Below are 18,678 nucleotides of genomic sequence, written 5' to 3'. Positions count from 1 at the left end.
CAAAAGTATGAAGGCTATTGCTTAATGCATTGTAAGCCGCCCTGAGTCTCCGGAGAAGGGCGTCATATAAATTGAACCAATAAACAATAAATAAATAAATAAATAAATAAATAAATAAATAAATATTCAGTTTGTTTTTTTAATAAAACAGATAAAAATGATGAGATATAGCTCAAGACATGACAAAATATATTAGCAAAACTGCATTGGAAAATATGTTAAATATATTTATAGCAGCATTAACAGAAGGCTGAGATAAAGGCTGTTTTCCCTGACATAGTTAGGGAAAATTAGGACAAAAGCATATTTTAAATTTAAGGAAAAATTACTGAAAGGAAAATGATACTCTGCAAATTTATTAAACAAGCTCTGAATAAACATCCAGCTAAATATGACATACACACAATGCACATTACTGTAATCCAAAATATGATTTATGTGGCTTAGTATGTTGAGTTCAGTTACTGTAATTTATTAAATAAAAATGATTAAGTATGCTACTGTAAACCATAATGTGATTTGTTGAAGTATTGGCTTAGTAAAGTGTGTGACCAAACCATTGTGACTTAACAATGGTTTATGGCTTGATCTCTTATTTAATGAATCATGCCTGAATAATTTAACACAATGCATAAACCAGACCCAGCATACCATAACACAAACTAGCATAAATATGAGATGAACCAGCGTGAACTTCCAAGACTGCATTCATTTACTGCCCGTATAACTCGTTAGCTCCAAAACACAAGGAAAGCAGAGGGGTGGAACGGGTGTGATTGCAGGACACGCTTCGCGGTGTTATACCAATGTTGGGGAGCGACTGTCTTAACTGAATATACAATGTTTTTTATATGGGAACCAGTGAAGGAGCTGTTGTTTTGACAGAAAAGAAAAAAGCTTGTGTATTTTTATCGGCATATAAGGTGAATTTGCGGGTAAACAGAAACGTAGACAAAACCCAAACGTGCCACGCTCTAAACTAGCCGTCATCTATCGATCCCTACTACGCATGTCTCGACTGAACAGGAACAAAGGACCGTTATGCCGTCCGTTAAAGCTGTTGCCTAATGCGCATGCGTAGCTGGTTTTTGCACTAGTTAAAATGGCGGCGCCCGTGGATCTTGAGTTGAAAAAGGTAAAGAAAATGAAAATAGGGCTGGGAGTTTCCTGAAAGTAAGGGGAATTTGGAAGTTAGGGTGGTTGTTGCCCATTATCAGAAGAGTTCGTTTGGGTTTTGGTGGTTGGTGTTGCCTCTAGAGAGGGTCTTCTAGGAATTTTAGGCACTTATGCATTAAGAATATCAGACTTCTTAATATTTAACAGATTATTCTTGGTTGATCCTTCGAGTCGAGTGCGATGCTTTGTGATTTCATAGAATATCACCAAATAATTGGTGGGTTCATGTGATCCCTCTCCTCAAGTTGGCGAATGGTCTCTACGAACTTTTCATACCTGTTTCCCTTCCCCCAGCAATATATATTTTGAAGCATTTTATCTATGAACGGAATGATGGCAACAATTTATTTCTCATATGATTCATTTTCTATTTAAGCTAGTGTCATTGCCTGTTTGAGAATGTTTAAGAAGAACGTTTTGGAAGAAATTATTTAAATCTTTTGGCTATAAATTTCGTTTTGTATCAAATTTTGAAAATAAAAGGGGGAAAGCATATTTAATTCTATTTCAAAACTTGTCAGGTGATAATCAAATTTAAATTAGGTTACTTTGTTTTGTATCTATATAGCAAACGTATAGCTGTAGACGTTTTGGGGAGGTGTTGAGATATGTTTTAACATTCACATATTTAATCCTACAGAGATTGTATCAAACATAAAAATAAATTTAAAATCTGTAGTATTTCAAATCAAACCAAGCTAACTTGTCCCAAAATGTAATTCTAACAGTTTCAATATCAAACCAGGGCACATTTATAGTACCGGTCACCTAATGAATCTTTCAGCATGGATCAAACTCTCTCAAATTATTGTAATAAATTATAATACTTATCACCTTTCTGCAGGAAAAATATAAGGTGATTATACTTCTGATTTCATCTGTCATTTAGGCTGCATGGACAAGCACATTAGTTAACTGTATTTGACTTACAAAACTTTTCATATCTTTTTAAATGTTAATATATTACCCAATTTGAATCTTCAGGATCTGCTTTTTTATGTGGAAGAAATAAATTAAACCATCATAAAAATCTCCACAGATTGATAAAGCTCATTGAGTCCATACATAACTGGAGGATATAAAGCTGTTCATACATTGCACTAAAAATAATATGGTTTTTGCTTGGTACATTGTATGAATCAGTTATAAAGGAGTTTGTAGAATGTAGAGCAAATGTACAGCAGAATGCGTAGTATTCACCATTAGCTTGCAGAATTGTTTTTACAATTATATAATGCATGGTAAATATTCTTACCGGTAAACTATATCCTCAAAGCTGTGATGCAGGCCCTGGTGGGCAATTCCCATTTTTTCACAACATTATTTGAATTATTTAATCTGATTAAAAAAGTGTTATACCAGTTTACTATTTGATGATTGGAATATATTTGTTTCTCGCTGCTAGATATAATTAAAGATACATGCATATTCGTTTTCACCCCGTGTTGTTACTGGTTTTTTTCTTTAATATTTTTTGATGTTTGGTGCATATTTTGCATGTTTCTTTACTTTATCTGATGTTTAAATATACAGTACATGCTGTAGGGATTGCAGTAGGGAGAAAAGAGGTCTGCTCTATTGCCGTTTTTAACCATGGTGTCAGCTGCTACTCATGCATTAGACTTTCTGAAGTTATCCTGGCTTTTTCTCTTTTAATAAATGACTAGTTAGATAGCTGCTAAAAAAATGAAAATATGCATTACAGGTGGTCCTCGACTTACAGCAGTTCATTTAGTGACCGTTCAAAGTTACAAAGGCACTAAAAAAAGTGACTTACGACCATTTTTCACACTTACAATTATTGCAGTATCCCCCTGGTCATGTGATCAAAATTCAGATGCTTGGCAAGTGACTCATATTTATGACAGCTGCAATGTCTCAGGATCATGTGATCACCTTTTGCGATCTTCTGACAAGCAAAGTAAATGGGGAAGCCAGATTCACTTTACTGATTTAACAACTGCAATGATTTACTTAAAAACTGTGGCAAGCAAGGTTGTTAAAAAGGGGGCAAAATTCATTTAACAAAGTGAGTTTTTCATTTAGCAACAGAAATTTTGGGCTCAATTGTGGTTGTAGGTCAAGGACAACCTATATAAAGAGACAGAGGTTTTTGTGAAGAGTGAAGACTCAGATTTTTTTTTTTTTTAAAAAAGCTACATTTGTATTGTTTTCCATGTCAGGCATTTTCTGAACTTCAAGCTAAGGTCATTGAAACCCAACAAAAGGTGAAACTGGCAGATATACAAATAGATCAGCTGAACAGAACAAAAAAGCATGCACATCTTACAGACACAGAGATCATGACTTTGGCTGAAGAAACGAGGATGTATGAAGGTATAGGACGAATGTAAGTAATGGTTCTTGTTTGTCATTTATCTTATTTACATTCAGTTTTCTTGTTTTCTCATTTTTTTCTGCAACATTTATACCAAATTTGTATGACACAGCTATCAATATTGGAGTTGAGTTTAGCATATCATCTATACCAAGACTAGGGTTTAAACAGATCATTAACCATAATTTGTAGAATCATTTATTCTTGATTTATTTAGTATAATCATGGTTTTGCATATCATATGAATCTAGCATGTTTGTCTCATGGTTAAACAGTTATTAGTCTGAACCGAAAATGAGGTGGGATATTAGATTATCTTGAGTGCTTCAAAAATGGTAGGTAAGGGATTGTCTACCATGTGTGATTACTTTGATCTTGATTGGTTACCATGCTCTTGTACTTTAAAAAAAATAACAACTGACCACTTGCAAAGATGGTTTGAGTCTTTTAGAGGGGCAACGGCTGCTAAAAAATAGGGAGTCTTAGAAGGTATCTTCTGTAATGCATTGTATGGATAAGAGCCTTTCCCATGGTTAATGTTACATGTGTCTAATGCATACAGCATCTTTCTGATTTCTATCAGGAGACATATCTATTAACTGCTAAAACAAAGTTTGTTTGTTTTAACTTTGTTTCTAACCTGGAAATTACTGTTTTGCTTTTATACACCATATTACTTTTCCTCCAGTGTGATAGTACTACCGTATCTTTCATCAATGTCTCTTGAATTCTACATAGGGCAAACTTTATACAAAAGAATGGATGCAAATATGACATCCCTTGCAAAACTCAATTTTAGCTTCCAGCCCTCACCCATGTCACCAAGTTGGCCTTCATGAATGCCAAGGAACAGTAGAATTCTTTTGTTCTAGGGACAACCTAGACATTAGTAATACAATAGTACATGTCTTACTAATGTCCTTACTAAAACAAGGATCCAAGCTTTCACAATTTTATTATTTCCTATAATTGTCAAATCAGTGATAAACCCATTAAGCAAAGCAAGTACTTGAAATGTTTTCATATTTATTTCCAATCATCTACTTTCTGAAGTAACCAAATAAGTAATCTCTTCTCAAGAGCACAAGAAGCTGCTAGTGAGCATACAAGATTTGCAAACTACAAAAGCAATAATGCTTGTAGTCCCTGTAGGCATCAGATAATTCAAACTGAATGTCTTACATTTGCTGCTATCTGGTGTGCAATTCTGTGCACATAAGGACACTTCTACCCTGTAAGTAATTCAATCCAACTTTTTGAATTTTTGACACATTCTCTGATCCCAGGATCAGCTAGAAAGGTACTCTTTGAGATGAGGACAATTAACCAGTGGAATAGCTTGCCTTCAATCATTGTGGGTGCTTCATCAGTGGAGGTTTTTAAGAAGAGATTGGTCAGTCACTTGTCTGAAATGGTATAAGATTTCCTGCTTGAACAGGATTAGAAGACCTCCAAGGTCCCTTCCAGCTCTATTCTGATTCTGAAATTGGCTCTCTCTTGAGTCTTGGCTGAGACTTGGGCAACTTGCTATATACATATATACTGTATGGTTGTTTATTAAAGAAGTATAAATTAAAACTCACTCAAGATAACATGTGAACTTAACCAGAATGTTTAGGTTACTGAAAGCAAATATATAAATTTTCAAAAATATTTTTGGTTCGGTTTTTCTTTAAATAAATATTTTAAGTACCAGTATATATTTTTGCTCTGTAGTTAGTTAGGAATTACAGAATCATAGAAATGAACTGGACTCAAACTTAGTTCTGTGCAGGAATTTATAAATAACTCATACCTACTACAACCCTGTACGGTAAATTGGGCTGAGAGGCCCAAAGTCATCCAGCCAGCTTTTAGGCTTAAGGTGGGACTAGAATTCATAATCTCCTGGTTTCTAGCCTCAGACCTTAACCACTAGACCAAACTAGTTCTATTAAAGCATCTCTCATTTGGCCTCTTCTCCTCAGGCAAGGGAAAACTGCATTTCTCTAAAGAATTGGTTCTGTACAATTTATTGGAATGAAGTGTTGCCTAATATTCAAGTGGAATTTGCTTTCTTGTAATTCAAAACTATTGCTTTGTGTTTTGCTCTCTGGAATAATAGGGCAGGTAATACTTCCTCAATGTGATCTTTCCTCAAGTATTAGAAGAATATTATCAGAGACAGTTTCTGTCATATTTTCTTAAAACTGTACTCTGATTTTTTTCTCATAAGATTTGGTTTTTAATATTCTATCAATCTGTTTATTTGCATCTGTTTCAATTTGTCTGAATCCCTTTTAACAGGTAATGCTAAAACTAGATAATACTTAATATAGAATCTGACTAGAGCAGAACAGAATGGAAATATTTATGTCCCTTAATTTGGGCAGTTTAATTTTATTGATGTGAGCCTTTATTTCACATTTTTGGCAATCATGTAGGGTGGATAAAAATCAATGATTTTTTTGAAAAAATCAAAAAAATCAGATTTTTTTGATTTAAATCGGATTTTTTTGATTTAAATCAGATTTTTTTTATTTAAATCAGATTTTTTTAAATAAAATGCTTTTTGAGGAAAATATATTACCATCCAAAGGTTATTCCATCATGAAATAAAGATTAGTTTTTTAATTATGTAGAATAAGGCTTTATATGTTTAATTTTTTTGGTAAATAAATTCCATTAATCCATTCACAATGTCATGCTCTTCCAGAGGTTTTTGTAAGATTATTGGGCAGTTTCTCTGCCTACACGATATTATCACAGATGCTTGGTTTACTTTTGCAGTTCTCAAAACTGAATTTGACTCAGCAGAGATCACATGCCTCCTCTTCACAGCAAAAATGTTATAACATGAACAGAGTTGAGAAAAAGACCTTAATCCTATTGTTCTACAAATCTATGAATACAGAATCAACCCCTTCAGTGCTAAGTTTCAAGAAGTTCAGTGAATAGAATAGAAACAATATTTTTCTGATTGTTTGGAGTGGAATAGATCTGCACAAGAAGAAAGTGAAACTAAGTGTGAGGAGGAAGGGGCAAGCAGACAAGCAGTACAAAATGAAAGTGAAACTTTCTGAGCACAATACTGCACAGCCACAGACAGACAAGTCTTTGGATCTTTTTGTGTGTATGACCTGAGGTTTATCACATTCTTTCCTTGGAGGAAAAAACCTATGGCAGCAGGCCGTAAAAGAGACCCAGTTTGGCAATATTTTAATGAAGTTCCTTTACCTATCGGTAAGGCATGCATGCATGCAAACTGCAAACACTGCAACAAAGAAATGCAAGGCCTGGTGGCCCGAATGCGGCAACATCATGAGAAGTGCTGTGATGAAGATGACCAAAGAAACACATTTGAACAGGCAGGATCTTCAGGTTGGTAAACATTTTTATTGAATCATATTTCTAAAGACTGCCTTGAACTGTCATGTTTGAACAAAATTATATTTCTTATTATTATTTCATGTTACTGTCAATTGGTTCAGTTATGAAGAAAAACAAATATTCCTTTTGGGGCAGTGCTGTGTACAATAAGCAGAAATTGTATAAACAATAAAATAACAGCATTGACTTTTTTGTTTAGGGGAATTCATGGATTCTGGAAACTATCCACCTTCAAGATCACCATCCTCCTATTCTACAGTTTCAGAGTTATCCGTCCAGGATAGTGCTTCATTAGCATCATCATCATCAGACACCCACAGCCACATATCACTATCACCTAAAAGAAAGAAAAAACCCTTCCCTCCTGGAACCACCATAGATAAGTTTGTGATAAAAAGTAGCAGATTAGAAAAAGAGTTAATTGATGAAAAAATTGCCCAGTTTGTTTATGCAACGAACTCTTCTTTCCGTCTGACTGAGAACCCACATTTCATTAATATGGTTCAGTCACTGAGACCAGGATACAGTCCACCCAGCAGAGCAGATGTTGCAGGGAAACTGCTGGATAAAGTGTATGACAGAGAAATGGAGCAATGTGCAACAGCTCTGGAGGATAGAATTGTTAACCTAAGTATTGATGGGTGGAGTAATGTCCACAATGATCCTATTGTATGTGCTTGTATAACAACAGAAGGGAAAGTCTTCCTTGCACAAACAATTGATATGTCAGGAAATGCACACACAGCAGAATACTTACAAGAAGTGGCAGTAAAAACTATAATAACGTGAACAAAAATTCAAATGTCTAGTACGCAGTTTGGTCACAGACAATGCTGCAAATGTATCCAAGATGAGAAGAAATTTAGAAGAGCAGGAAGGGAATACAAAGCTAATAACATATGGTTGCAGTGCTCATTTGCTGCATCTCTTAGTCAAAGACTTAAGTGTTCCAGAAATAAAGACTAATGTTGAAATTGCTAAATACTTCTGTAACAATCATTTTGCTGCAGCAGCTCTGAAAAGGATGGGTGGAACCAAGCTAACGCTCCCACAAGATGTTAGATGGAACTCTGTGGTGGACTGTTTTGAGCAGTATATCAAGAACTCGCCTATTCTGATGACAGTTTGTGAAGAAAATTGAGATAAAATAGATGGCACTGTCACGGCCAAAATCCTCAACATTGGGCTTAAGAGAAATGTTGAACATATGCTGAGCATCCTGAAACCCATCTCTGAAGCTTTAAATAAAATACAGAAAAAATAGCTGTTTTATTGCTGATGCTGTTGAAATTTGGAAGGAACTGAGTGAACACTTAAAAACAGAACTACACATGGACAGAATTAAATTACAAGCATTAAAAAAAAAGAATGGGACAAGTACCGTCTCCAGCTCATTTTTTTGGCAAATATTGTCAATATCCAGTCAAAACTTAAATGCTGAGGAAGAGGAGTTAGCTATGACATGGCTATCCAGCAATCATCCATCTGTAATGCCAACTATAATAAACTTCAAAGCTAAGGGGGAACCATTCAAGAAATATATGTTTGCTGAAGATATTTTAAAGAAAGTCACACCTGTGAACTGGTGGAAGTCACTTAAGCACTTGGATTTAGAGACTGTTCAAGTAATGATTTTACTTTTAACAGCAGTAGCTTCTTCTGCAGGCATTAAAAGAATATTCTCTTCCTTTGGACTCATTCATTCTAAATTGAGAAATCGTTTGGGACCCGATAAAGCAGGAAAGTTTGTTTTTCTTTTCCAGATTATGAACAAAGAAGAAGATGAAGATGACGAGTGAGCTACAGAGGACAGTATTTAAGTTTTTCATGAGTAGGCTGGGCTAATAGTCTAAGTTTCTTAAAATATATATATTTTGTTTAGCCAAATTAGTTAACAAATATGGATGTTTGTTTAAGCAAATAACATATGCTGTAATGTTATTGTTTCAGTTGAATAAATCTATTTAAATTGTTATTATTAAGGTAATGATTATTTTTCTCCTTCCTAAATACAACAGAAAAGTTGTCCAAATATGAATGATTAACCTATTAAACTGGGGATAAAAAAACTAATATGAAAAGTTGTTATTCTAAAAATCTTCATCTACTTGCATATTAAAGTTATACCAGCAAGAATTAGTCTTTATGTAGAAAACTATGATTTAAATCAAGCCTTACTGACTAGTGATTTAAATCATGATTTAAATCAGTTTGATTTAAATCAAATCCACCCTGCAATCATGATTTATATTTCTCTTTGGTTGAGGTATGTTTTATTTTTTTTAATCAAACCAAATATCCCCCATTCTGTAATTGCTCTCTTCCCCCCCCCCTAAAATTGCATATGTATATTAAATTTAATGTTATTTTCAGACAGAATCATCTTGGTCTGCTAGATTAATTATTTCTTAAAATTTATTATATCTATATATAAAATGTATTATATATAGCTTTCAGAATAGCAATCTTTCTAAAGCAGCTTGCAAGTAATATAAACTTTTGTAAATAAACCTGCAATAAATATTATGCCAAGCCAAATAAATATTTATAAAATCTTTTTTGTGAATAGCTGGTTCTAGTAGCCTGTTGGTTTGTTAAAAGTAAGGAAAGAATCCATTTGAGCAGGCTTAATAGATGCTTGTTGCATATCACTCCTTTCTCTTCATGGCTAGTTTCTGCCAGCACTCCTACCTCTTATTACTCTGTTTATAAGAAACTCTTTTTTTAAAATTATGTGTTTGGTTAAGTTTCCTTAAAAATCAAGAATTGCTGTGTGGTAATTTATTTATCTATTTCCCCCCTTTATTTTATTTTTTTATCAATAACAGCTAACATATTTAATACTCCTTTATTCTCCTATTTTCCTCACACAGCAGCAACCCTGTGAGGTGAATTGGGCTGATAATGACTGGCCCAAAGTTACCAAGCTGATTTTCATGGCTAAAGTAGGATTAGAACTCATAGTCTCTCGGTTTCTAGCCTGGTGCCTTAACTATTATGCCAAACTGACTCTTTAAAGTTCCCACTATATGCCGACTGCCAGGAGTTTGATTCTGACTGGATCAAGGTTAATTCAGCCTTCCATCCTTCCAAGGTTGGTATAATGAGGATCCAGATTGTTGGGCGGAGGGCAATATGCTGACTCTGTAAACTGCATAGAGAGGGCTATAAAGCACTGTGAAGCGGTATATAAGTCTAAGTGTTATTTCTATTTCCACTATATATAGTTATTGTTCCATTTTTGTTAAATTCCCCTTGCTCCATCATCTAAAGTAGAAAATTGACAGCAAGCCAAGTCTGAAGTTAGACACTAGGCTTGCAATGTTTGTCTCCCAAAAGATGTCAGGATATTTCACACCTCAGTACTTGAACTGGATGTGTCTTTGAAAGATCTGCACTTTGCAGAATAGCTTGCCCCACCCTGAATGAAGTTAGTCCTTGATGGACAATGAGCTTTGGCAGTGGCTTTGTAACTTCACTAGCAGAATACTTCCTATACAAGCTTATCTGAACAGAGTTCATATAGAATGCATTAGATATTCACATAAGCATCTGAAAATCACTAGGGGGCAGAACTTTTTGGCAAGTGAAAAAGGAACATGCTGTTCTGTTGAACTGAAAGACAAATAGAAACACATAAATTGAGGTGGCCTAGATCTGAAATACACAAGACAGTTTGGATAAAATTTTATTTGATTAAAAGATTTGTATAGTGCCCATTTTATGTATCATAACTGGGCACTAATGATAATAAAACAAACGTCTAAAAGCAACATAAAATTTGTCTTGTGCTTTCCAAACACAAATCCCTCATATCCAACAAGGACTCATTACTCTAATTCTTGTGGGAAAATCCAGGACTTCAGGACTTTTGGGAAGGCCAAACAAGTAGTAGTCTGTCAAATCTTGTGGAAGAATGTTACAAGAAGCAGGGACTGCTACTGAGGAAGTGTGTTGGCTTGGCCTTGTTAGATGGCAACATTTAAGAGAAAGGGCTTGGAGTATGCCCGCTGTATCGGACTTCGTAAAATAGGTACTGTAGATACTTTTAGGGAAAGTCATTCTAGCCAATAACCTGGTCCTAGCCCATGTAAGATTTTATGGATGATAACTAACACCTCATTTTGCACCTGTAAAAGAACTGAAATCCAATGCACATGGCAAATCATGGGGAGTCCAAAACTGCCATTGCATTCTGGACCAATTATAATTTCTGGATAGTTTTCAAGGGCAGACTTCTTATAGACCATATTGCAGTAATCCAACCAGGAAGTGACCAGGGTCTGGGTGACTATGAACAAAGACCTCCCAGACCAGGAATGACCAATTGGTACACAAGATGAATCTATTCAAAGGCTCCTTGACACATACAAATTCTACTAGAGCGTGGGGCCAGCATTCAAGAATGGGTTAACTCCGTCATCTGTTCTGGACTGAGTCTGCAATTTGAGAAGCTCCTCTTCCTTCCCAGATTTCAGACTCAGTTGATCTGAACGGACAGACTTCGCTGAGCTGCCCATTCTTGACTGCCTTGGTAGTGCTTTAGCTCCCAGTACAAGGGAGCTCCCACAGCTTTTAGGGGTAAATTTCCCTGTGGCTGGATTCTTGGGCTTTACTGCCTCGCAGGGCTCCCAGGGACCTGGTAGAGCCCTGCTTTACCAGCGCAAAGGGCTCACGCCCGATCCCGCTGAAGACCACATGGGCAGTTTCAGCAAGTATCTCCCAGCTAGCTGGTTGAGATCCTGTGTTTCCAGCGTGAACGGCCTCAGCCGAATACCACTGAGAGCCGCTTCGTTTAGCGGCAGGTTTGGCCGGCTGGCAAACCCTTGTTCGGCATCCCTGGGCTCGTCCACACGCCTTTACAGCAGCAACGGTTAGTGAAAGCTTTCACTCGCCGTCATTTTGGCTTCTCGCAAGGGCTTCGCTGCGGATCCAGCAGAGATTGTCACCAGCTGCTTTTCCACCACGATCGCAGCTGCAGCCCGGTAAGCCTGTTTTAACTGCCCCGGGACTTTCAGGAAGCGTGCAGGGACAACTTAGGCGGTGGCTCCTTCTGGGGCTCCTGCAACAGTCGCCATTTTGATTCGGTCGTGATTTTGTTGGGCCGACATTGACTATGCCTTGTGCGATTGCTCAAGGACTATCCCCAGCGATTCCGGCGACCCTGTTTGATTGCCTGGTCTCCAAGTTGAGTGCGGGGCATTAGCGTTTCTACTAAGACAGATAATTCTGCTGAGGCTTCTCCAACAGGTGCCTTTTTATTTTGGCCGCCATTTTGTCTAGCTGCCATTTTGCCTCCACCTCATGGTCCTTCAAGATAATTTTTCCCAGATGGCCTCGACTTCTTCGGCCCGACCTTCCAAGAGAGGCTCCTCACACCTCTCCTCAGCAGAGCTGGCCGGTTCTTTGCAACCGGGCCTTTCCAAACGGGGCAAAGCTTCTGCTAAGACCCCTAGGCCTCAAATACCTTCCAAATCTTCAGAAAGAGAGAAGAACAAGCGGCACCAGGCCCTGGAACGGGTCATAGAAAAGGCCATAAAAGAGGCCGCTAGGAAGGAGTTTAGTCGTACTACTGTTACCCAAGCCCCTGCCCCAGACCCTGCTCCAACCCAGGAATCTCCTTCTGCCCAGGCCCCTCCAGCAGCCTGGTCTCCGGATGGGGACCTGGCCTCTTCCTGCTCAGAACAGTCTGAGGCCAGTGCTAGATTATTTAGGGCCCTTCTGTCCTCACCTGCACCACCAGGAGACCCCTACAGGGCAGAGGGTGCAGGAGGATCTAGCTTTCCCCCAGACTCCTCAGGGGGTCTTGGTTTCTCAGGCGGCTACACAACCTGAAGCAGGGATTCAACCCTCCCTTGTTCCTGTCTTAGCTTCCCTTATTCAAGAAGCAGTCCAGAGAGGCATTGCCAGTGAGACGCAGCGCAGAACCAGCTCCTGGCTTTCAGATCAGGGCGGATCTCAGGGGGCACTTCAGAATTCTCAGGGGTGAGTAGACCTGGACCATTTTCATGACCAGGAGTATACCAGGGCCTCTACTAGTCAGGACTCTAAAGCAGGTGATGATCTTGGGGAACCAGGGTTGTCTGATGATGAGGATCTTTCTCCAGATCAGCCTTCCTTTGTAGGCCTCTTCAAGCCTCAAGTTTTCAGGTCTCTCCTCCACAAAGCCAAGCTCACCACCAGGTTGGGCATTTCACCACCCAAAGCTGGCTCACCTGAGAAGGGTGTAGGCACGTCGGCTTCCTTATTTGAGGAACCCACCTTTGAGGCAGAGGAAATTCCGGGCCCAAAGCTGTTCAAGGACGTCGTCATGAGATAGTGGACAGCCCCGGTCTCGGGCCCTAACCCTAATGCCTTGGACAGACATCCCTATAATATGGCTTCTGACATTTCTTCTATTCTAAAGGTACCCACTGTGGACCCCCCCGGTGGTTGCTCTCACTTCTCCCTATGTACTCACAGGGCCACCTGAGAAAGGTCTTCGACCTGAGGACAAAAGGCTTAAGCACTCCCTTACTAAGGCTCACCAGGCGGCTGCCTGGTCCATTAGGGCTTCATCAGCAGCCTCTTTCTTTAATAGGGCCACTCTCATGTGAGTCAAACAGTTACAGGATAGATTGCCGGTTTCTGATACCAGGGCCCATCAGGATGTGAACACGATTTTGGCCGCCCTGGAGTATTCGGTTGACGCCACACTTAACGCCTCACAATTCACAGCTAAGGCTATAGGCTCTAATATCATATCCCGCCGCCTCTTCTGGCTTCGCCAGTGGCAGGCAGATGCCAAAAGCAAATGGCGTCTGGCGTCATCTCCTTACTCAGAGGGCCAACTCTTTGGAGCTCCTTTTGAGCCTCTCATTGAATCCAGGGATAAACATAAGATCCTTCCCAACTTGTCTTGAAGAATGGACTCCATCCTTCTTCCTTTCATTCCTTTCGGGGCTCCAGCCCCGGTTACTCCACTTCTGAGGCCTTTAGATTCTCTTCCCCCCGTAGGGATAGGTTCCAAGACAGGCAAATGGGTCAAGGACACATGGGCCAGGCCCGTAGACCCTTTCGGGGGGGAGGGGCCACCCCTTCCGCAAATCTCGATGACTGCCTGACCTTCCCATCAGAGGCCACCTGGCTCTGTTTGTCAGCCAGTGGGAGGCGTCCACCTCGGACACTTGGGTCAGGGAGACGGTCGGCTCTGGACTCTCCCTGGAATTCCTCTCCACCCCCCCAACCCGATTTCTCCTATGCCCCCTCTCGCGGGATCAGTCACAGAGGCACCTGGTGGAATCAGCAATCAATCATCTTCTGCAAATTCAGGCCATAGAGCTGGTTCCACCAGAGCAATTCAGACAGGGCTATTACGCCTGTTCCTTGTCCAGAAATCTTTGGGGGGATGGAGAGCTATTCTCGATCTCAAGTACTTGAACCATTGAATTCCTTATCGAAGGTTCAAGATGCAGTCCTTACAGACCATTTTGGAGTCCATCAGGGAAGGGGATGTCCTCACGTCAATAGACCTGACGGAGGCCTATCTCCACGTTCCCATTCATTTGGCCTATTGCAAATTCCTTCGCTTCTGCCATGCGGCTCATCACTACCAGTACCAGGCTCTTCCTTTCGGCCTCTCCTCGGCTCCCTGAGTGTTTACCAAATTGATGGCGGCGCTGGCGGGCCACCTCCGGACTCTGCCTATAAGGATCCAGTTCTACCTGGACGATCTCCTTATCCAGTCAGTTTAGGAGCGGTCAGCGCGACAGGACCTGGAAACCACCATTCAGGTCCTGCAGAGCTACGGGTTTTCCATCAACAAGGCCAAGAGCCATCTGGTTCCGACGACCCGCATTCAGCATCTAGGGGCAGTGATAGATAGGGTCCAGTGCAAGATCTATCTTTCCCAGGAGTGTCTGACCAGCTTGCGGTCACTGGTCAGGACGGTTTCATTGGGACAGCCCGTTCCAGTCAGGCTGCTTTCCCAGCTCCTCGGAAAGATGGTGTCATGCATTGGCATCGTGCCGTGGGTACGGCTCCACTGCAGGACTCTGCAGTGGTTCCTTCTTCCGTATCAAGGAACTCACAAGAGCTCCTCTACCCGATTGATTCGGCTTTCCTCCAAAGTTTGCCTCACTCTTCGCTGATGGTCGGGGGTTTCAGAGACCCTCATTGTCTAGTTCTCATGACAGACGCCAGTCTTTACGGCTGGGGCTTTGCCCAGGAACGGTGAGCTCCAGCCAACTTGACCAACGGAATAAACTGGCTGGAGCTTCGGGCCATTCACCTGGCTCTGAGGGCCTTCCAGGACACCGTGCAGGACTGCCATATTCTAGTCAGGACAGACAACGTGGCCACAAAGGCCCACGTGAACCGCCTGGGGGGTACCCACTCCAGGTGTCTGATGCAGGAAGCCGAACGCCTGGGCCTCTGGGCGGAGAGACATCTGAAGTCCATTCGGGCCTCCCACATTTCTGGGACAGCAAACACGTGAGCGGATCTGCTCAGGAGGACTACAGTGGACCAAGGAGAGTGGCGTCTCCACCCCTCCATCTTCAGGGACATCAACCCTCCCTTGTTCTCCCGGTCCTTGCCGTGGGACTGGGTGGCTACTAATGTTCTCTTGTCAGCTCAGCTCTCCAGTCTGCAGAGTCTCCATCGGAAATCTGGGAAGCAAGAGGAAGAGGAGGAGCTTCTCAAATTGCAGACTCTGTCCGAAACAGATGACGGAGTTAACCCATTCCTGACTTCTGGCCCCACAGCTATGCAGAACAGGCGTTTAGATAAGACAACGTCCATTTTGCACCACTTCTGTCAAAGATATACCTCACCAGATTCATAACACAGATTGGATTCTAAACATTCTTGTCATGACCTCTTCCTGAGCAAATAGCCAAAATTAACAAAGAATTAGTTCAATCAGTACAGCTCATGGATAATATCAAGAATACATTTTTTCCAGGCGTTCAATTGAGGCTTTCTCTAAGTGCAGAAGGTTACTTCTACAATGCACATTTTGTGCACTTGGCACTTTGTAAAACTCAGAAAGTTCTCCACTATCTCATCACCAGAATTCTAGAATTAGCTTCCCTTAACTGAACAATTAAATGAACTTTTGTTTTTTAAAAAAATAAGTTTGATTGTGATATTTAATTTATTATAATGTATATTTTAGAAAACTCATACTGTATTGCTGCATTCCAAAATCAGTCTTCATTTACAATAATAACATACAAATTAAAAATATTAAAAATCAAGAAATATAAACAGAAACTCCCACCTAATTGCAAACACCACTCCCACTGTCTCAGACCACTCTTTTTTGCAGCCTTTACACATTCTATGGGCCATAGATATTTTCATTATTTGGATGAATTCAAATGAATTCTGTTTATTATCCACATATTCCAAGAGTGTATCAGAAACACCTCCAATATTGAGATAGAATATTACACATTTTACACATTCATCATAGTACTCAAATTAAAATACTGATGTCAGTTCACAAATAGTCCAAGTAGCAAAACTCGACATTAGTGTATATACTTATATCGGGCAACATAAGTCTTTCAAAAGAAATGAACTAACTGAATTAAAATGTACTGGCAAAAAGCCAAAATGCTGAACTGTCCTCTGAGTAACAGATATTGCTTGCATGCAACATAGACTAATTTATCATCTTCTACTTTGTATTTCTGGTTTTCCTTTTATGAAGCTGCAAATAGGTTTTGTTGAAAATATCCCTATCAAATCTAAATATCGGAAGATAGCACACAAAATTATATTACTGCTAGATAGTGATTGGTAATGAAATATTAGACAGAATTTTAATATACATAATTTTTCTGAATCTATTTCTGCAACTTTTATCAGATTCAGTTATGAACCTAATGTTACATAGAAAATGCTTTGTTCCTATGTAAGTATGTATCTAATTGATCTGTATATTCTTGCCTTGTACATCTTTTTATGATGTTCAGAGTCTAATCATACTAAACCTTTTCTGAAGATTGCTAATGCTGTGTGCTTTATTATGTTAACATAAGAAACATTTGTATGGTTTAATTTCTCTTATCTTTAAATTGATAGACCAAAGCAAATATTTATGCCTTAATATAATATATACTCCATTTCAAATTTGTGCTATAGGAATTTGGTACTTAAGCAATAGCTGTGCTGTTTGTAAAGCTAAAGTTGTACTAAATGTTTCCTAAAATTTGACTTGATATAAAAAACCCAACCTCTCTGTCTCTCCCTCACCACCGCCCCTTAACATAAATTTGGAATGGAACTAAACATCCAATTAGAAAAACAGAGCAACAACATAGTTAGTAAATGGTTTATTAACTGTGAGATACAAAGGAGTAATATCAATACTCCATATTTAAATTCAAGAAGTTAATAAGATAGTAATTGTTTAGTGATCAGAATTGGGACTGCAAAGAGGTTGCTAAGTGAAACTGCAGCTTATGATTTTACTGCAGTTTTTCTTTGCTTTACAGACCTACAAAGATCATAGATGCAAGGAATGGTCTTAAAGTTACTTTTTCATTACTGTTGTAACTGAGAATGGTCATGAAATGAGGACTACCTGTAAATGGAAGCTGGCATATTTTTCCTTAACAGTAATTATGAATTTTCAGCTACAGCTGAATATTTTGAAGTTAAGTGATACCAACGTGAAAGAGATACTCAAAATCACAGCACTGAAAAGACCAATTACATCACTAATACAAACCCCTTCTTGCATTAATCCAAATTAAACTACCGATAACAATTGTCTAGTCTCTGAATACAGTGGTACTTTGGTACTTAACTGCTTTGAAACTCAACATATTTGACACAAAAATGTTGTCCTGGTACTCATCGTTCGTTTGGTACTCAATGCACAAGCTAGAACTTGTTGGTGTCAGCTGCATTGTGACTTACTATATTATTTTTTATAGGAACAAGTTTTTGATACTCATCGTTTCTGGTACTCATCCCAACCTCCTAGTATCAGTTAATGATGAATACCAACGTACCACTGTATGTTGAGTGTCAGGAAGTATACTGGGTAATTTCTAGGAATTCAGACAATTCAGGTTGTTCTAAGCTTACATTAATGTCAATAATTTATTAAGTTCAATGTACAGGTAGTCTACTTAACAGTTCATTTAGTGACCATTCGAAGTTACAATGGCACTGGAAAAGGTGACATCAACGTTTTTCATACAGATCAATGCATCATCCATATAGTCGTGATCAAAATTCAGATGCTTGGCAACTAGCACATATTTATGATGGTTGCAATGTCCTGAATCATGTGATTACCTGTTACAACCTTCTGACAAGCAAAGATAATGGAGAAGCCAGATTCACTTCACAACCTATGTTATTAACTCAACAAATGCATTGATTTGCTTAACAACTGTTGTGAAAGGTCATATGATGGCTAATCTTTTTGCCATTGTGTGCCAAAAGCGGGGGGAGCATGGGGGGGAGTCACGTGTGTGCATGCCCACACCCATAATTCAATGCCCCCCTGTGCCCCATCCCCCCGCATGCACGCACAACCCCCCCCATGCGCACATGACCCCCCCCCCCGTGCCCCATTTTGGGCCTAACAGGCTTCCATGAAACCTCCGGAGGCCGGAAACTGCCCGTTTCCAGACTTCCAGTAGGGCCGTTTTTCGCCCTCCCAAGGCTCCAGAAGCTTTCCTGGAGCCTGGGGAGGCCAAAAATGCCCTCCTAGAGCCTCCGTGCGAGCCCTGTACTTACCTGGCATCCAAACGGCCGTGTGGAAACTCCTGGGAGGGGAGGGGTGGTGTGGG

General features: G+C 39.6%; 1 protein-coding gene across 1 annotated transcript in view; it reads left to right on the top strand.

The window, feature by feature from the left end:
- The first annotated feature begins 1,053 nt into the window (after positions 1–1,053).
- PFDN1 (prefoldin subunit 1) overlaps positions 1,054–18,678 on the top strand; it is a 56,679-nt gene continuing 39,054 nt past the window's right edge. The window contains exons 1-2 of the mRNA XM_070939152.1: positions 1,054–1,135; positions 3,360–3,526. Coding sequence (XP_070795253.1) covers positions 1,103–1,135; positions 3,360–3,526 — 200 coding nt within the window. The 5' untranslated portion in view covers positions 1,054–1,102. The remainder of the gene's footprint in view (positions 1,136–3,359; positions 3,527–18,678) is intronic.

The sequence above is a fragment of the Pituophis catenifer genome, unplaced genomic scaffold, assembly GCF_029215685.1.
Source record: "Pituophis catenifer annectens isolate HBS135680 unplaced genomic scaffold, rPitCat1.0.hap2 SCAF_3, whole genome shotgun sequence".
Taxonomy (NCBI): Eukaryota; Metazoa; Chordata; class Lepidosauria; order Squamata; family Colubridae; genus Pituophis; species Pituophis catenifer.
This window is presented reverse-complemented; position numbering and strand designations above follow the sequence as displayed.